The sequence below is a fragment of the Haliotis rubra genome, unplaced genomic scaffold (genome assembly GCF_003918875.1).
Source record: "Haliotis rubra isolate DU_JTF1 unplaced genomic scaffold, ASM391887v1 Scf351, whole genome shotgun sequence".
In the NCBI taxonomy this organism is placed as follows: Eukaryota; Metazoa; Mollusca; class Gastropoda; order Lepetellida; family Haliotidae; genus Haliotis; species Haliotis rubra.
The window spans coordinates 131,152-152,192 of record NW_025767026.1 but is presented as its reverse complement, the minus strand read 5'-3'; the positions used below and the strand labels follow the sequence as shown (position 1 = coordinate 152,192).

Genomic DNA, 21,041 nt, shown 5'->3' with positions numbered 1-21,041 from the left:
TTTCATGTGCTACTGATAAGAACTTTAATTGTCCATTTAATTCACTGTCCATAAGCTAATAATGTTTAAATGTGTTTAGTTTCTTGGAGGAACTATATTACATACACAAGATTTGTTACTCTAGAAATTTGTTGATTTGGACAATTACCCAGGGAGTTACACAAGTCCTACATGACTGTGTGTTGTGGTGGTGAAGATAGTGTAAGAAAGGGGTCGGCTGGGATACTTGAGGGTTGCTCATATAGGTTATTAATCTGTGCCCTTTTAATTTTTCACATGTCGATATGACTTTTATCCAATAATGTTCATGCTTATTTTCAAACACCGAAGAATAATACTCAATAGAAACATGATTATTGTCAGAAACCCTAATTACAGTAATTCTCCCAGGATTACATATATTATTAGTCAGGAAGTAGTTATTTGGCCGTGAGAGTCACGTTGGCAGGCGAGCTGTGGCTTCTGGTGAGTGAAGCTCTCACTGAACACACGCTGTGGAGTATCGTGGAGGATTGATCAATGACAAGCCAGTTAGCAGCCTGTCTTCCTATCTAGGCTAATGCATTGACAGAGACTGTTCCGCTACATTGGGTGTCGGAGCTCGCCTGTCAACCATTCATCCCATCACCTCCATAATGGCCAGGTAAGGCAGACACTGAACCCATTACCTGAGAGGTGTAGGCTTTTGTGGCAGGTTAGATAAATCTTTGGATAATGGCCCAGATTTCTATCTCATCTGACAAAAATATAGGTTGTGTATGTTGGCTGTGATAGTGTCTGTATGTTGTGTGGCATGGCTATGTGAAAACTGTCCTGGTCGTCATATGTTCGTTTGTTTGAGTCCTGTCCGTGTATCTAAGCTGAGGTCCTCACCGTCCACACACAGGTTTCAAACGTTTATACAGGAAGTGGGAAAGATTCTGACACGCTCACAAGCCTGTGTGTGCTGGGCAGGCTGTCAGTGGGTAATGGGAACCGTATGTGAGCAGAGGTTTTCTCCTCTGCCAGAATTAATACCAGTTTGAAAATTACAACGGTTACATCAGGCTGTGTCAGACAGATCTGCTTTGAAGGAAGATTCAAATCTGGAGATATGTTTTCTGGAATTGTCAGCTGTGCATGTTCGTAGAATCTGTTTGATTTCCGTGTCTTGGATCAGACAATTGTGTTGTTGGACTGTGGAGTTAGCAGGAAATTGATCATTTCCTGTATACAAGGTATGTCTTTGTTTTAGTTACAGCTCCAAGAAAATATGACGATATCGAATCATATTATTGATATCATTACAAAATCATGCTTATCTTCAAATGTAATGTATCTGTTGTTTCTCACGTTGAGATTTTTCAGCAGGACAGAGAACAAATGATATCAGAATATCTTTGAATTCTGAGTCATGTAGAGTTCTCGTTTTTTTCAATGAGTCAGAAAGAAACCGTTCTTCACCACTGGACAGATATAGGAGACTCACTGCCTGAACATTTCTTTTCACATAGAAAATTACATTATGTCTAAAAAAGGAGTTTTCAAAATATCTTGTTAGATCCGGCATATGCTTGAGTTAGGCTTGCACTCTGAAAAGCTTTTATCGTGGTGGTATTTTGTATCAAAAAAGTGTTCCAAAAAGACAACTTATAAGTGGAAAGGTCCCCTTGTTCTGCTTCCTGTAGCAGACGGATTGGATTGTAACATCTCCCTCAAGCACAAATTCCAGCTTATGTCACATTAGGGGTTAAATATATATCCCAGAGTTATATCAGTGTTAATGGTAGTCAGTTTGATATTCTGGAAATGTCATATATTTTCCTGTCTGAGCGACAACAGATGACATGCCACAATTGTATATAGCCTGACGTGTTTAGTATTACACACCAACAGGGTGATCCTAGGTATAGATCCAGACATTTGGGAAATCAATTTCATTTATAAGTTATGTTAATATGTTGGGGGAAATGAAATAAAAACATTGGAACTGTTTCTGTAGTTTTTGTACTAAATGTTGTCACAAAATATTGCATTGTAACCTGGCATGTTAGTCTTGTATTTTTTTTGTATGTTGTATAAAATATAGAAATAATTAAATCATATTTTCAGTTTTGTTTAAGGTTGATGCCAAAAATATTTTTAAACCATTCTTAAGTAATAGATTTAAAGTCTAAATCACATAATCAGCAGTTTCAAAACTGTAGGAGATATTACAAACACTCGCACACACAAACTCATGAACTCAGCTTAACAACCAATCGTGTTGATAGTGCTTCATATATGCAGTGGACAGCAGATGTGTTCCTTTGTAGATCTGCTTTAAATGTTTTAATGATATGATCTTAAGCATGTTGAAGACTTTATGTTAGTTCAAGTATGTGTACTTTTAGGAAGTATAGTTTTAGTTTTAAAATTGTTAATTGTGTGTCCATCATCTGGAACAAAGACGCTTATGGTTCTGCTGCACAAAGGACATTTCATTTCTTTTTGTAAAATCAATTTTGCCCAATTTAATCACAACTCCCCAAGCTCACAGTGACATCATCGCTGTCTTGATGCCATGAACTGTTACTGCCATCCTTGGAGAAAACTGAGGGTCTTCATGAGGGGTAGACACAGTAAGAGAATTACATCATTGGTGTCTGAACTTCCATCTTAGAGAAAATTGAGGGTCTGCTTGAGGGGTAGACACAGTAAGAGAATTACATCATTGGTGTCTGAACTTCCATCTTAGAGAAAATTGAGGGTCTACACGAGGGGTAGACACATTAAGAGAATTTCATCATTGGTGTCTCAGCCTCTATCCTAAGAGAAAACTGAGGGTCTGCATGAGGGGTAGACACAGTAATAGATTCATATCATTGGTGTCTGAACTGCCATATTAAGACAGATTGAGGGTCTGCATGAGGGGTAGACATAGTTGAATGATGTCTTTGGTTTCTTCCTCAGACAAATTTGAGTGTGTATATGAGAGGCAGATGGACAGTCACAGAATTATATAATCATAATCTTTACACTTTCATCCTTAGCCTTTAATGAAGGTCGACATGAGGGGTAAATATGATCACCTAAGAATATCCTCTGCAACGTCCATCCACAGCCAACAATGAGGGGTAGACTTCAACTGTCACAGAGTAACATTATTACACTGTTCAGCTCCCAGCATCAGCCGAAATGAAAACCTAAATAAGAGAATTACAACACTGTTCTATTCATCCAGATATTGAGGATATACATGGGTGATAAAAATATGGACAAAACAGTTTTTAAAGTTTCCACCTTCCATTTTCTATGTTTTATGCTTGTTAAAAGTTCAGGGTCAATGAGGCTCTTCATGTAGTGAAGCTACTAAAATAAAGGATATTTTTTAAAACGGATAGTAACTGATATAAATAATATCTTCATATCACTGTATTAACCCCAAAAAAAACCCCAAAACAAAAACAATAAACCATAAATAAATAAAAACAAAATAATAAAATAAATAAATTAATAAAAAATACTAAAATAAAAAATAATAATAACCAAAAATAATAATAATAAATAATAATAAAATAAATTAAAAAATATATAATATATAAATATATATATATATAATATATATATATAATTAAATGAATAATTTTTTTGCTTTTCTTAAAAGTATAGGAAAAATAAAAATCATCTACTGTTAAATGTTTCAGACCTGTAATGTTGTTAGTTTTGGATTAGGTATAAAGAGTTATAATAAATACAGCTTAGTCAGCTGCCTGTTCTGTTCCCTCATCCCCCGGTGATGCTGATGTATCCGTGGCGATTGATGGCTAACATGCCTGTACTGTATGATGGAGGTTCTGATACACTAATGATGCCATTAGCAGACCATGCCCCTCCAACAGCTGACTGCTTGGGGATTGCAGATGTTGTCAAATGGCAGTTGGTAGTTGGTCGTTAATTAGTAGTTAGTGAAAGCCCACTAGAACATAAAGATACAGTTCTAAAGTCAAAATTTCACAAAATACGCAAACTTGGCAGTTTGGGCATGTAAACGTGCACTTTTGAATGCATACCTTGAAGAGGTCTTTGAAGTCTGTCTTTGAAGATACTGTTTGAATACTAGTATATGCCTTGAAAAGGTCTGAATTTGACAGCAGTAAAGATATAAATATTTATTTATTTCCAATAATGCATATTCACATCAAGCATGTCGAATATTTTGATAATGTAATTTGGTATGCATTTTGACAATGAAATAATTCTGAATATTCAAACACATCTCTCCCTCCCTCACTCACTTACTCAAAATATATTCTCAAGATGAAATCATTACATTGGTTGAGCATATCACAAGACTGTTTAAATAGGAACGCTCTTAGTTAGCAATCTGTTATTGATTTTGGGGAGGAATGGAGAAGGTATATATACTCAGGATAAATATATCTCAGGTCAAGTGTAGTCTACAAATAGTTCACCATCATTGCTCTTTACAAACAATACAGCTGTTTTTCACGTAAATGATGCTGAAGTTAGAGCCTATTCATATTAACTCAACTAATAGTAAAGTTGTGTACTGACCGAGAAAGAGACCCATTTGTATGCAATAACAATAAGAGAGCCAGTGTTTGTATTAATTCTTTTCAGAACATATAGTAAAATGTTTTTACAAATTCAGAGAAAATCATATTATTTATCTACTTGATTATCATGAATGGTGTATATCAAACCTGTGAAGATCCGGGTTAGAATTGATCTTCAGCAACCCTTGCTTGTCATAATAGGGGACTAACGGGATCGGGTGGTCAGGCTCGCTGGCTTGGTTGACACATGTCATCGCATCCCAATAGTGTAGATCGATGCTCATGCTGTTGATCATTGGATTGTTTGGTCCAGACTTGATTATTTACAGACCGCCGCCATATAGCAACAACATTGCTAAGTGCAACGCTAACAACAAACAAACAGTGTATATCAGCTGTTTCAAAAACCCTTAATGAATTTGAGAAGAGTAGAAGCTAAATCAGAAGTTGGGGACTGACCTAGAATTGATTGTGTCTAGGCCACCAAAATGTAGCTGTGTTGTTATTCAGGCTGTAAATACAGTCTAGATCGTTAAAACAGTGGTAACGATGAAAGAAAAACAAGATCATCACAATGCTGATATATGCTGATCTGCAAAAGAAACACGATCACAGTACATTTTAGTGACTGGAATACAGTAGTGTTATGAACCGTGAGTGATGTTGGTTTTACGCCGTTTTTGGCAATATTCCAGCAACATCACGTCGGAGGACACCAGAAATGGGCTTCACACATTGTCCCCATGTGGGGAATTGAACTCGGGTCTTCAGCATGATGAGCGAACGCCTTAACCACTAGGGTACCCCACCACCCCTATGAAACGTGAAGTGTGTCTGTGAGAAGGAAGTAAGTACAGGGCCCAGTTTCACAAAGCTATATTAGGGCTTCACTGTCATAAGTCTATGTTATGGTATAGGAGGTATTTTACAATATTCCAGCAATATCACGGGCGGGGACAATTCATGATGGTATAGATTTGTGAAATGTGAAATGGGGCCCTGATTAGCCGATTATTATTATGGATTCTAAACACGCTTTATCTTGAATTAAACCCGATTTTACCTCAATTGCTGTGTTATAATTGAAAAACTGTTCAAGCCAGTATAAGACCCTATACACAAGTTAAAGCAATATTTGTTTGGATGTTTGAGCTGTTGATCTCTAAAACTGTTAATGCTTTAACCACATAAAGAAGATACCCAGCGACCCTCAACAACATGTCTGAACACCCCCCAGCCCTGTGTTAGTATCTATATCTATATGTGCGTGATGTACGATTATTAGTCACACACGCAGTGTCAGACTGTTCTACCTGGATGCTTGTCTGCCATTGTCCTGCTAATAATATAGGTGACTGATCAATGATCAGTACGCTGTCTAGACTTTCTGTGTCTGGGGCGGTGGGGTAGTCTAGTGATTAAAGCGTTTGCTCGTCACGCCGAAGACCCGGGTTCGATTCCCCACATGGGTACAACGTGTGCAGCCCATTTCTGGGCCCCCTGCTGTGTTTGCTGGAATATTTCTAAAAGTGGCGTAAAATCATACTCATTCTGATTGTCTAGTTTAGTGTTTATTTTATATATGTATTTTTCAGAGGAAAATATCAGTAGTTCATGTGATATGTAGCACAGTGGAGATTCAAGTTGTCTATTTTTTCTGATAAGTGTGTAGAAGCCCAGTCTAGTTCCTCTGATATGTGATGGGGAGACAAAAGCCCAGTCTAGTTCCTCTGATATGTGTAGAGGAGACAGAAGCCCAGTCTAGTGAGTCTGTTGTGTGTAGAGGAGACAGAAGCCCAGTCTAGTGAGTCTGTTGTGTGTAGAGGAGACAGAAGCCCAGTCTAGTTCTTCTGATAAGTGTGAAGAGGAGACAGAAGCCCAGTCTAGTTCTTCTGATAAGTGTGAAGAGGAGACAGAAGCCCAGTCTAGTTCTTCTGATAAGTGTGAAGAGGAGACAGAAGCCCAGTCTAGTGAGTCTGTTGTGTGTAGAGGAGACAGAAGCCCAGTCTAGTTCTTCTGATAAGTGTGAAGAGGAGACAGAAGCTCAGTCTAGTTCTTCTGATAAGTGTGAAGAGGAGACAGAAGCTCAGTCTAGTTTTTGTGATACGTGTAGAGGAGACAGAAGCTCAGTCTAGTTTTTGTGATACGTGTAGAGGAGACAGAAGCTCAGTCTAGTTTTTGTGATACGTGTAGAGGAGACAGAAGCTCAGTCTAGTTTTTGTGATACGTGTAGAGGAGACAGAAGCCCAGTCTAGTTCTTCTGATAAGTGTGAAGAGGAGACAGAAGCCCAGTCTAGTTCTTCTGATAAGTGTGAAGAGGAGACAGAAGCTCAGTCTAGTTCTTCTGATAAGTGTGAAGAGGAGACAGAAGCCCAGTCTAGTTCTTCTGATAAGTGTGAAGAGGAGACAAGAGCCCAGTCTAGTTCTTCTGATAAGTGTGAAGAGGAGACAGAAGCTCAGTCTAGTTCTTCTGATAAGTGTGAAGAGGAGACAGAAGCTCAGTCTAGTTTTTGTGATACGTGTAGAGGGAGACAAGCTCAGTCTAGTTTTGTGATAATGTGTAGAGGAGACAGAAGCTCAGTCTAGTTTTGTGATACGTGGTGAGGAGACAGAAGCCCAGTCTAGTTTTTGTGATAATGTAGTGAGGAGACAGAAGCCCAGTCTAGTTTTTTTTGTGATAAGTGTAGAGGAGACAGAAGCCCAGTCTAGTTTTGTGATATCAGTGTAGAGGATACAGAAGCTAAGTCTAGTTTTGTGATACGTGTAGAGGAGACAGAAGCTCAGTCTAGTTTTGTGATATGTGTGAAGAGGAGACAGAAGCTCAGTCTAGTTTTTGTGATAATGGTGAAGAGGGAGACAGAAGCCCAGTCTAGTTTTGTGGATACGTGTAGAGGAGACAGAAGCCCAGTCTAGTTTTTTGTGATACGTGTAGAGGAGACAGAAGCTCAGTCTAGTTTTGTGATACGTGTAGAGGAGACAGAAGCTCAGTCTAGTTTTGTGATACGTGTAGAGGAGACAGAAGCTCAGTCTAGTTTTGTGGCATACGTGTAGAGGAGACAGAAGCTCAGTCTAGTTTTTGTGATATACGTGTAGAGGAGACAGAAGCTCAGTCTAGTTTTTGTGATACGTGTAGAGGAGACAGAAGCTCAGTCTAATGGTGAGTTTTGTGATCACGTGTAGAGGAGACAGAAGCTCAGTCTAGTTTTTGTGATACGTGTGAGAGGAGACAGAAGCTCAGTCTAGTTTTTGTGATAATGCGTGTAGAGGAGACAGAAGCCCAGTCTAGTTTTTGTGATAGAGACAGAAGCTGTCTAGTTTTTTTGTGATAATGCGTGTAGACAGAAGCTCAGTCTAGTTTTTTGTGATCACGTGTAGAGGAGACAGAAGCTCAGTCTAGTTTTTGTGATACGTGTAGAGGAGACAGAAGCCCAGTCTAGTTTTTGTGTATATAGTGTAGAGGAGACAGAAGCTCAGTCTAGTTTTTGTGATGGATGTGTAGAGGGAGACAGAAGCTCAGTCTAGTTTTTGTGATACGTGTAGAGGAGACAGAAGCTCAGTCTAGTTTTTGTGATACGTGTAGAGGAGACAGAAGCCCAGTCTAGTTTTTGTGATACGTGTAGAGGAGACAGAAGCTAAGTCTAGTTTTTGTGATACGTGTAGAGGAGACAGAAGCTCAGTCTAGTTTTTGTGGATACGTGTAGAGGAGACAGAAGCTCAGTCTAGTTTTTGTGATACGTGTAGAGGAGACAGAAGCTCAGTCTAGTTTTGTGATGTGTAGAGGAGAAGCTAAGAAGTCTGTGATAGGTGTAGAGGAGACAGAAGCTCAGTCTAGTTTTTGTGATACGTGTAGAGGAGACAGAAGCTCAGTCTAGTTTTTGTGATACGTGTGAAGAGGAGACAGAAGCTCAGTCTAGTTTTTGTGATACGTGTAGAGGAGACAGAAGCTCAGTCTAGTTTTTGTGATAAGTGTAGAGGAGACAGAAGCCCAGTCTAGTTCTTCTGATAAGTGTGAAGAGGAGACAGAAGCCCAGTCTAGTTCTTCTGATAAGTGTGAAGAGGAGACAGAAGCCCAGTCTAGTTCTTCTGATAAGTGTGAAGAGGGAGACAAGCTCAGTCTAGTTTTGTGATAATGTGTAGAGGAGACAGAAGCTCAGTCTAGTTTTTTGTGATACGTGTAGAGGGCACAGAAGCTAAGTCTAGTTTTTGTGATAATGTGTAGAGGACAGAAGCTAAGTCTAGTTTTGTGGATACAGTGTGAAGAGGAGACAGAAGCTCAGTCTAGTTTTGTGTCGTGTAGAGGAGACAGAAGCTCAAGTCTAGTTTTTGTGATACGTGTAGAGGAGACAGAAGCTCAGTCTAGTTTTTGTGATACGTGTGAAGAGGAGACAGAAGCCCAGTCTAGTTCTTCTGATAAGTGTGAAGAGGAGACAGAAGCCCAGTCTAGTTCTTCTGATAAGTGTGAAGAGGAGACAGAAGCCCAGTCTAGTTCTTCTGATAAGTGTGAAGAGGAGACAGAAGCCCAGTCTAGTTCTTCTGATAAGTGTGAAGAGGAGACAGAAGCTCAGTCTAGTTGATCTGATCTTGATTGTGGAGGAGGCTGAATGCAGTCTAGTTCATGTGATGTACCGCTGAGGGGAAACAAAAGCCCAGTCTCATCTGATATGTCTCATCAGAGATAACATAATAATTATTATATGGCCTCTGGTCTCGTAGAGGAGATTCTGGTCCAGTCTTGTTATCTGATAAATATGTAGAGGAGACAGCAGCCCAGTCTAGTTAACCTGATATGTGTGTTAAGGAGACTGAATGCAGTCTAGTTCATATGGTGCAAAGCTGAAAGGAAACATATATCTGATATGTCTCGTAGAAGAGACTAGAGTACAGTCTAGTGTAGGCTGTCAGCAGTGCGTGGGGCTAGTTTCCATTATGCATTATAGACTCGACATTTTGTCGCCAATGACTCACACCTGTGGGAACAGCATCACATCAGGTGATTGGCAATAAACTTACTAAAAGCTTGATAGATGGGAGTGACAGGGGCTACAAGGGTGGACTCACTGAGCCGGATCAGATGTAGAGCGGCTTGGTTCTGGATGGAATTGTTCTTTAGTTACAGATGGAATATGCTGAACTGTCTGGTATTTTAATGGGGAGACTCTCCATAAAGTACAGTCTTGCTATGGGATGGTGTTACGGTGTATATTACCCAGGTAATTGGGATCTATACTTCCAGACAAGTTTCAATCTCTGATTTATGACCTCTGTCAGTTTCTGTTTTCGTCCAACATGGACACATGGGTACAATGTGTGAAGCCCATTTCTGGTGTCCCCTGCCGTGATGTTGCTGGAATGTTGCTAAAAGCGGTGTAAAAGTAATTTCACTCACTCTCACTCCAACATGGAGCTGACAATCTGAAATACAGTTAACCTCATTCACTTCTTTTTTTCTCTGAACAATTTGAAAGAGAAAAAGGAACATTAATAAACTGCCATCTTAGTACCTTTATTAATAAGGACTTAATGTTTTTATGTAATTAAATATCATACCTCAAGGCTGAATCTCATGGAATATAAGTTACAAATAATAGCAATGGAAATTCAAACAGTAACCGGATAGAAGCTGTATCCACATGCTAACATACCATTTTGCAGATTACAAGGGAATCTTCCCCCAGTGTATCATAAGATATTGCTCTGCAGTGAATGCACTCTGAATATCTTGACTTTGACTCACAAGTAATCCTGCAGCTATTGCAACAAGAATGCTTCTTGCATGTTTATGAAACAGCAATTTTGTATGCACTTGGAAAACAAGAATTTTTTTTACCGTTTCTGTCACCATCGCCATGGCAACTCATTGTCAGTAGATTAGCATCTTTGGTGCATATTCACAATAGCTGCATGTTGATGCGTCTAGTGACAACAGCTGTGCTGGCATGTTGCTCTCTATACATGTGTTGATATGTCATCAGAAGTAGGTTCACTTGATTCATCATCCAGGCTGAATTTATGAAACATCAGCAGATGTTGATCAGGGAGCGGTCTGCCTCACAGTCCCTGAACCACATTGGTGACTAACAGGATAGGCTGGTCGGGCTAATTGTATAGATCGATGCTCGTGCTGTTGATCACTGTATCGTCTGGTCCAGACTCGAATATTTACAGACCTCTGACATTAGCTGGTATATTACTGAGAGCGTCATTACCAACCAACCAACCAACCAACATTATTTCCCCTACTGCCTAGCCCTCCCTGCAATGCTAAAGCCCTAAATGAAGCGAGTCTAGATTTCCTTAGGTCTGAATCTTCCCTCTGACTGCGCTCCTTTTCAATTTAAACAGGTTCATTTGTTAATATCAAAATTATATATATTCAGAAACTAAGCATTAGTCAATCAGGGAGCAAACATCTGTTAACAGCAGAATATTTGAGATATGATGTTTAACAATCTGAAAGTTAAGGTATCCGTATGTGAAAGTATTTTTCTATAGACTAAGGTTCTGAGAAAGAGATGCTGCTTTATGGATGACTTCTGTATTATCTTATAATGCGAAGTTTTGGTATAGATTCCAATACCATTGTCAAGCAACTTCTAAAATAACGTCCCCAGCCGTGATGCTGCTGGAATATTGCTAAAAGAGGTGTAAAACCATACTCACTCACTCACTCTTTCTCAATAACGATCAAACATGATGAGGTTCTACAAAAAATATTTATTTGTTAAATTAGTCAGGAAAGGTAGAATTCATTGTTAGAATAGTACTTACCTGTGAATCATGTTTACTATTCATATATTCACGATTCATTCCATATGTGGATTAAGGCACACTAAGCCCACAAGTGTATATATATATATATATACGCCCTGTTCATTATAAGATGTGTCAGGTAAGGGAATCAGGTTTACGTTATGACCTGAGCCCTGGTCTTCAAAGCGATCATTGCACAAAGAAGATCGTAGCTGTTTTAGTTAAAGTAGACCTACGCTGATCGTACCACAACTATCACTGTAGAACAAGACCCAAATCTAATTGTGTGTTCTTGCACTCTGATTCGGATGAATTTTTTTTACAGCTTTAATCTGTTAAAAAAAGTTCAGCATGTTAGAAACTGTCTGACCGAGTGTGTGTTGGCGGAAGCAGATATTTATGCAGCTGTTGAGGATAAATACGGGCTGCAACGACGATTCCACTGTGAGGTGAATACAATACATATGGTTTAAACATATTTTATTCGTAAACGAAAAACGATTGGCAAACAAGCCTTAATGGCTTATATAGTATGACCAGAAATTATTGATTTGATAAATAATTTCTGGTTGTACTGTATTAATGACGCTCCATAATACATGTATAGGTTCACATATACATGTATACATAATGTTGTACATAAGAATTATAACAAGTTGTGAAAATATGAACGGGTTATCTCTGAATGATAACAATCTCGGATAATACCAAATTACCTTAGTTTTGTTTCGTGGCCAGTTGACACATATAAGAAAATAATAGAAACTACAAGATTTATGATTCAAATCATTTTCATAAAATAATGAATTGATGCACTAAGTGTAGAAAGTACCCTAACCATTCTTCATAGAATTATGAGAGACTGGGATAATCTAAAATACAAACTAAAAAGAGTAAGTAAAAGAATATAAAAATGTACAACATTCATAAATATAAACACGAGCAGGCCTGACCACACCTGTTATCGAGTCCAGGTGTGAGAATTCATCTACATATTTCAGCTCAGATCACATATGACTGATCATTGATTGGATGGTATGCCCATGAATCACGCGAGCTTACACGTGACACACCCCAAAATGCAGAACTCCCGCTACAGACAAGCCTGTTTATCCTGCTTATCCTGCTTATCCATGACCCAACAAAGTTGTTGATAAAAATTATCTCAATTTAAACATCCAATAATGCTATTACCTGTTATCAGAATGCTGGGTTACTTGTGTAAGCATCATCGCTATTGGCACAAGTGCGTTTAGCGTTTAATTAAAAGACTTTGTAAACTTGCTGCATTGTGAGATGAAATGGCAGGATTAAGTTGTGATAGTTGTTTGTTCTGTGTCATCAGTAGTTACTTCTGTGCTGGGTGAAGGATTGTGTTTTGAGTGAATTCATTCAATGACCACATTATATTAGTATGTCATAGTTGAATGCATTGGATCTCATCCCCATATTTCAGAAATAGTACAGTGTAGTTATAACTGGGTGAACATCGTTAATAAACCCAGTCAGCATTGTTCTGTGTCATGAGAATGAATTGTAGTGTTTTACAAGCACATTCAGCAATATTCCAACCGTGTCATGAGTGAATGAATTATGTTGTTTTATCAGCACCTTCAGCAATATTCCAACCGTGTCATGAGTGAATGAAAGAGAGAATATTATTTCATGCTCCAGTAACAATATTCCTGGACTCACTAAACATTGTTTTAGGCACAATCAGCAATATTCCAACTATGAGTGAATTCAATGTATGCAACAGTTGGTTAGATAACACCAACAATTGTCTGTCTCCAGTCCCTGAACCACATTATTTTCCCTACTGCTAGTAAGCCCTATCTGCAGTGCTAAAGCCCTAAATGAAGCAAGTCTAGATTTCCCCAGGTTCAGGATCTCTGGTCTCCCAGGGACTCCTTTTCAATTTAAATGTGTTTGTTTGTTAAAATCAAAATTATATATATCAGAGACTTAGCATTAGTGAAACATTGACCTTCATTCAAACAAGGGACTTTAACTTTTACCAATGTTAAGCTATCTCAAGAACCTGTTCTCTGATTTTCTTCATGTTCATTACAAGCTTTATCTAGGAATTTAGAAAGTCGATTTTGGTGACCTTCACATATTAAAAGGTCATGGGCAGCACACTTTGAAGATTTCAGCCCCTCATTTAAGCTATCTCAAGAACTGGTCCCTGATTTTCTTCATATTTAACACCAAGTTTTATCTAGGGAAGGCGCAGGGCCCAGTCAATTTTGGGTGACCTTTCACTTAATTTTCAAGGTCACAGAGACACTTTGAAGATTTCAGCATATTAACTCTACATGTTATGCTTGTCAGCTTAGATACCCTTAGTCTAAGAACCATTCACTGGAGTTTCTTTATAGTGATGACACCAAGCTTCATCCAGGAAATGGCATCACCCAGTCCCTATTTTGACCTTCACATAATTTAAGGTCACAGATACAATTTGAAGATTTCAGCATACTAATGTGTCCATTAGTCAGCAAGATATCATAAAATATTCACTGGATTTTCTTCTAGCTGACACCAAGCTTCATATAGGTAAGGCCCACCTCATGTGTGTGATACAATGTTGTACTCACGAATTCGACACTTGAAGATGTAAGCTGCCAACCTGAATTGTCAGCAAGATCTTCTAAGAACTGTACACTGCCATTTTCTTTCATAGACTTTCAATGGAATGTTTTTCAACAAGCTATTTCTTTAATACTAGTTTTGCATATTTCATACAAAATTCAGCAAGCAAGAAAAAGTCTTGAAAATAACTGAATTTGTTGAGTAATTGCATTAGAAGAAAAACTATGTGATGGCAAGGATACAATATATGAAGGACACTGACATTTGAGGATGGACACCGTGATTGATATAGGTGCTGAGACAGATACTGCTCCTTCCCTCAACACATCGTCAGCCAACCATCTGTCTTCCTGGTCAACACACCTACTGGTGAGGTAAGGTTACAAACACATTCCGGAGGTGTAAATGTTTCATGAGCCGTGACATTCTCTGCTGCCTGTCCCTGACATTAACTGATGTCTCAATATTGGAGGTAACAGCTTTTAATACATACTTGTCACCTTGTGAAGGAATAGCCTTGACTTGTCATACCCCAAACTGGGTCATGTATGTTATGAGGGTCATATACGGAGTCAAGTGCCCTGTTTACTAGATGTTCGTTAACACTATTTGGTAAATGATTTTAAAAGTTTTATAATTTTAAGATGATGTTGATGATGATGATGATGATGATGATGATGTGTATTTTTGCACACAGGCAATGACGATGACTGAGATTTAATGTGCACTATTCTTTCCGACACAATGTGTATTTTGAACACAATGTGTATTTTTAACAAGACACAGGCAATTTTAAGAATGTTAATTGGAGTCATGTATGGAGTCCAGTGCAATGTGGACTTGATGTTAGTTAATACTATTTTAAAAGTGGTTTAATGATTTTAAAAGCTTTACAATTTTAATAATCTTGGTATTTTAGACTTACACTTGCTGACATTTTAAGAATTTGAGTTTTTAGTTTATCCTCTTAAAATATTTTTTGAAAATGACATTTGGAACTCTGTGAGCACGATTTCTAAAAGAGACGCTTGTTAAGAAACATTTGAACCTGAACCCCAGTTGAAATTCTCAGTGAGAAAAAAGACATTTCATGAATTGTCAAGAAAATATTTTGGTTGGTTGAAAGTGAAAACAATTAAGTACAAAAAGATTTAACAGTTTGATCTCAAAAACCTGCCGCTCAGTATAAAGAGTGATTGAAGAAAGTTTAAATATAAACATGAATTGAAATTCTGTAAAAAAATTTCAAGTACACACTTCCAAACATTTGAAGTGTTTGTAGTTGAAATTTACTCTGAGTAAACAGCACTTTTCCTCTTGTGAGCAGCTGAAGTAATAAAATCGTAACTTGAGATGAGGTATTAATGGGGGTGAAGTAGAGTCACATGACCTGAGGTACAGCAGGTCCAGATGGAAGAGGGTTTGTATTTCAGGGCTATTATTTCACATGCTGATACAGTCACAGGCTGGTGGTGCTGTGAGAAAGAAAGCGGTGGTCATTAGATGAATTGCCACCTCTTGAAGTCATTGAAACCACTTACGTGGACGTCCAATACTCCTTGTGTTTAACTCCTTTGAAGTCACAAATTTGTAAGTTTTGAAAAATACAACCTTCTGATTTTTTCTTTCTTCATCAGATGGCGTGGTTATGTTTGTGAAAAAATGAAATACATGGTTTTGAGTAAAATTATTTGAAAATGTTTCCGTGAAGCACAGGAACTGACAACAGGAACATATCTAGACAGTCTCATGACCTTTCCCCTTGTCTGAAGTGAAGGTTCCTGAGAACAAATTAGTCATTCATTGAGAATGAACAGGAGGACTTGAATGGATGGTAAAATGTGTTGCATATTTGTAAAAATTGGGATGGAAAGATGAGTAGAAACGAATCATTGTTATTGACAATGTGTACATTATGTTGACAAACATCAAAACATCTAAAATGAACTATTTTGAGTAATTTTAAGGATTACAAAGAATGTCTTAATTTCCTGAAACCGAAAAAAATCTAGACTAAAGTAATGTAGACTTACTTGGGAGAATTTGTTCATTTGATTCTGTCCTTCCCCACAATGAAGCACACATGACATATGTGGTCTCACCAAGCGAGTTTGTTCAAAACTGTCTCTGTTCATACAGCAGTGAATGGGTACCCGGTGGGAGAAGTCATATGACTGTTAACCTCTTGCGACCTTGTAGGCAGCTTGGGTTAACTGGGGTAGTAATGTCTTAGTGCTCTTATACAAGCGCTTCATAAATGTTCATTATTATTATAATTCAGTTTTTCTGTTTGAAAGATTTCCGAATCTTTTGAAGTGTTTCATCTGATATGGGTTTGACAAAAAGGGTTAGGACAAAAACCTTACCTGTGAAAATAAATATTAAAGACTAGCCTGTGTGGTTGTATGCAGACAATCTGCCAGTCCCATTTTTTAATTTAATTTTGCGTGTTTTGTTAAGGTGAAATCCATTGAAACAAGCTGTTCCTTGGAGTTTTATGGTCATAAGCCTGTTCTGGAAGGGTTAATGTCTGTTTGGCAGGTTTTAATCTATTGTTAGCCATGCACCTAAATAGTTAATGGTAATAAGTGCTTCTGATAACAGGGAACTATTTTTGAGAACAACTTGCACAATGGCGTCGATGACTGGGGTATTTATAGAGTCAACCTTTAGCTGAGAATTTCAGGAATAATATAACACCTTTATTTTAAATTTCAAGTTTAGGTTTTGGTTGTAACATTTAGTTGAATAATAATTTGACTTTGTTACATTTAATAAAAAAGAAATTAATACTGATTTAATGTTATAGGTCAAATAAGAAATGATAATCTCTAAACCATACAGATATATTTTTTTATAAAGTCATAAAGTCCTTTTGCTTTGACAATGTGCCAGTAATCATATGCTTGTCTCAAAGATTAAGCCATGCATGTCTCTCACTCATTCCACCATGTTTATCTTTATGTTACAGATTAACCAATCTTCACATTAATGAGTACAAATTTCTAATCCTACGCTTATACATATAAATATATCAAATGTCCATGGAGATATAACCTGATATGTGCCCACCACCCTGCAATCAGCAAGGTGCCTTGACATGGAACTTAAGGCTCACGCTATCAGTTACACAGCACGTCAATTTGACATTTAAAGAATATATCGTCCTGAGGTCAGGAAACTTATTTATTTTGATTACTGAAGCGATAAATCTTCAAGGTTCTGTAATGAAATACAAGCATGATATTATAAAAGACACCACTAGTTCTATCTGGAGACCATTATCCTCAATATTGGAAGGGTGTGATAACTTTCTATAATGCATAGTAAGTCCTGATTTACATCATATTAAACCAGTGTGTTCGGAACCGAAGGCAATATTTCATTTTGTGTGTCGGCTGAATTGGTTTTGTTGTGTCTTTTGATGGTCTAGAAGGAAATTCCTCACCCAAGGTGTTGTTGAAAGAGTTGTTTGTTCGAGTGAGTGACAGTTGACAAGGGTTAAGTCATAGGCTGTTGAACTTTAGGCTTGGAGACTGAAGTTCAGCAAATAAGATGGTTGACATCTTTTCAAATCTTTTCAAGGTACTGCAGAATGTGGTAACAGTTTTCATTGATTCTCAAGGAATTGTTGTACTGCACTACATTTGACCTTTGTGGTTAATTACAAAGGTTGAGAGATTTAGGATGATTTAGTACTTCAGTTAACGATGGTAGCCATACATGCCAGCACCTTCTTCATATGTCCATCTTGCAGCTCATGCTAAAAGATGAGTACTCTTTGGATTTATAAAAATTATAAATGTAATGTTACTTCTTTTATATCACTTTCTTGATAACCATGCGAGCATCTACACCGAAATATTGCATCTATTGAAATGAAGAAGTTATCTGTCCATAAATACTGTTTCTCTTCAAATGTAATATTGTTTTGAAGATTTTACTATTTTCATCATATGAGTAAGTGAGTTTAGTTTTTTGCCGCATTTAGCAATATCCCAGCAATATCACGGTGGGGGCCACCAGAAATGGACTTCACATGTTGTACCCATGCGGGGGACGGTGGGGTAGCCGAGTGGTTAAAGCGTTGGCTCGTCACGCCGAAGACCCGGGTTCGAATCCCCACATGGGTACAATGTGTGAAGCCCATTTCTGGTGTTCCCCGCCGTGATGTTCCTGGAATATTGCTAAAAGCGGCGTAAAACCAAACTCAGTCAGTCAGTACCCATGCGGGGAATCAAACCCAGGTCTTCGAAGTGATGAGCGAACGCTTTAACCACTCGGCTACCCTACCACGCCTACTTTGATATAGACCTACAGCCCCAGGATTATAACTGCTGTGTCAAACAACGCCCTTGTTACCTCCTACAGTGTCCTCCCCACAAACTATTCAGATTTACAGTTTACCTTCAATGACCCTATTTATTTCAATGTCTAGCAATGATAAACAGAAGTAAATCAAGTGTTTCACTTGTATATTGTAGCAATCAATGGGTTAAGTGTGTTCAGCCGCTGTATTTCAGTCAGTTCTATATATTGACAAGGTTACAATCTTTATAAAACAGTTTGAGGCCATTAATTTCCATTTTGATTGTATTTGTGTTTGAAGAAGCATGCCAAAGGCCGAAATTGATTGTGAAAAATAAGAAACTGTATATTGAGCATACATAGTTGCTGTTTTTTGTATGGCCGTGTCTGTTAAGAATTGAGTACAGTTCTAGCACGGGGTAAACCAGAAATACAGTGTGATGTTTTCAGATGATGTGTTAGATCTGTGTTGCACCTTTATTAATCTTCGGGAAAGAATTCGGTTTGATGTTGGATGTGTTTCTTGCCAGAAGGCAATGGATGTTTTCCAGTCTTGGTTTCATGAAGGCTTTATTTGTTTTAGTTTGTTTACTCAGCAACTGTTGTAGAGATAGCATGATCAGGGAGGAGAGTACTGGATCTAAGTGTTTTGACGTGTGTTGACTGCAAGAACAAGGTCTTAGGTAAAATAGTAGACTAACGCTTAGTCCCTGAACATATATATTTTTGATAGCAACAAATAAACCCATTTAATTTGAAAAGGAGCCCCAGTGAGTGATACTGGGGAAATTTAGACTTGCTTCATGTAGAGCTTTAGCATTTCAGGAGGACTAGGCATTAGGGAAAATAATGTGGTTCTGGGATTGTGAGACAGACTAATAAAATAAATGTACTGTACAAAAAGGTTAATATTTGTTGACAGAAGTGTGAGATAAACATGTTTTAAAATCTGGGATATTATTGAATGTGGGCTGGTAGAGAGTGAGTGAGTTTAGTTATCCGCTGCTTTTAGCAATATTCCAGCAATACCATGACAGGGACACCAGAAGTGGGCTTCACACATTGTACCCATGAGTCGAGGGCCGCCTCCGTGGTGTAGTGGTTAGAGCGTCCGCCCGGAGAGCGGAAGGTCGCGGGCTTGATCCCCGACCGCCTCATACCAAAAGACGTTAAAATATGGTACTTGTTGGTCCCTGCCTGGCGCTCGGCATTAATGGGTACAACAAGGACTGGTCGGCTCGGAGTCAATATAATGTGTCTGAGTGGGGTATTCATGCTTCACTGCGGCATGGTATCTCAGTTAGCTAGCACTATAAAACCAGCTTAAGTCTGGGCTAGTACAAGCAGCCACACATACACATACACACGCATGCACGTCGTAATATGAGCGAAATATTCTCAAGCACGACGTTAAACCCAATTTCACCTCACCTCACCCGTGATTAGAACCCTGGGCTTTGACATGAAGAGCGAACACTTTAACCACTAGGCTACCTCAGTGCCTTGCTGGAAGAGCTGTGATGGGTATGAGTGTGGGTTTGGATCCCAGATGGGGCTCAAACCCTCAAAATAATTAGGGTCTGTAGTTTACTACAAAAGTGAAATCCTAAATATACAGGAATGAGTAAAGGCTGAGAGAGCTGAGATGTCGTGTGGAGTGAAACAGGGCTGAAAGTTCTGTAAATATATGTTCTGTGGTCTGTAAGAGGCTATTGTATTACTGTAAACTTTATCGACCACTTCCCTGTTGTGTTGTTGTGTATGGGAGGTCTGGACACATCACATGTTGACATGCTGGAGCTTACGAGATCATTAAACCAATTATTGTATAGAAACAGTTTCATTAGGACAAAGATGCCTGTATCACTCCCTTGTGTACAGGAGACACATTTCACAAATAGTTTGTTGACAGGGAAACCACAATATCATACTTTGGCCAGTTTGCAATCAACATATTCTGTGAAGATTAAACACAAGTGTAACTGATATTGTTATGGAGACCTCTAGCTGCTGGTGTGAAGTCTCCAAACTTTGAACTGAAATATTTCGAACTTTACGGGGGAGTCTGGCATGGGAAATTTCCTGAATCAAATAATGAAAAGTACAGGTTGAATAAATACTAACTGAAAGAGGGCACAAATATTGATCATGATAAAATTGAATTCAGATGAAATTTAAGGGTAATTTTCAACTACGGCCCCAGAGGATGAAACCTGTTTGGGTTGCATGTTTCCGGCATTGGACAAGATGGAATTAAGTGCTTTTGGGGTGTGGGGAATAAAAACAAATGATTCAATAATTTGTCCAACAGTCTTACTGAGCTGGAAGTAGATAAAAAATAACCAGTTTCATTTGGACCTCAGGGCTCGTCTGGAGAGTGCTGCAGGCTTGTGGAGTGGTGCATTAGGCGTTGTGTTTGGGTTCGATGTTTTGGTCTGAAGACATAAAGAATACATGTTTAAAATGTTGTTTCCGCTCAGTGTTGAGAATTAATAGAAGAAATACAATATGTGAGATAGAAAATGTCCTTAAAATAACATATTTATTAGAAATTCTTAATATTTACCTTTGTTTAGACTTGTGAAGATCCAGCTTAGAATTGGTCCTCAGCTACCCATGCTTGTCGATGTCTAAGAGGTGACTAACGGGATTGGGTGGTCAGGGTCGCTGACTTGGTTGACACATGTCACTGGATTGTCTGATCCAGATTCAATTATTCACAGACCGCTGCAATGTAGCTGGAATATTGCTGAGTGCGGAGTTAAACAACAACCAACCAACCAATGATGTGTTACGTAATCGGCTTATGGTTGATTCACTGGTTTGTCTGTGCTGACTTAGATTGTTACC

At 38.4% G+C, this 21,041-nt stretch overlaps 3 protein-coding genes across 5 annotated transcripts in view; all 3 read left to right on the top strand.

Moving 5' to 3' along the window:
- The first annotated feature begins 478 nt into the window (after positions 1-478).
- The window catches only part of LOC124285078 (transmembrane protein 198-like), a 57,072-nt gene continuing 36,509 nt past the window's right edge, over positions 479-21,041 (top strand). For 2 of the 3 annotated variants that reach the window (XM_046721227.1, XM_046721221.1), the window contains exon 1: positions 479-643. The gene's annotated coding sequence lies outside the window, so the exon portion shown is untranslated. Of the gene's footprint in view, positions 644-759; positions 1,218-21,041 lie in introns of those variants that run through there. The other variant, XM_046721222.1, reaches the window with a different exon arrangement.
- LOC124285065 (putative golgin subfamily A member 6-like protein 19) lies at positions 3,030-8,665 on the top strand. Its single transcript, XM_046721208.1, has 4 exons — positions 3,030-3,036; positions 6,362-6,508; positions 6,772-7,088; positions 8,471-8,665. The coding sequence occupies exons 1-4, from the start codon at positions 3,030-3,032 to the stop codon at positions 8,663-8,665; spliced, it is 666 nt and encodes a 221-aa protein (XP_046577164.1).
- LOC124285063 (tripartite motif-containing protein 44-like) lies at positions 8,750-9,112 on the top strand. Its single transcript, XM_046721207.1, has one exon. It carries the CDS (start codon positions 8,750-8,752, stop codon positions 9,110-9,112), a length of 363 nt encoding a protein of 120 aa, XP_046577163.1.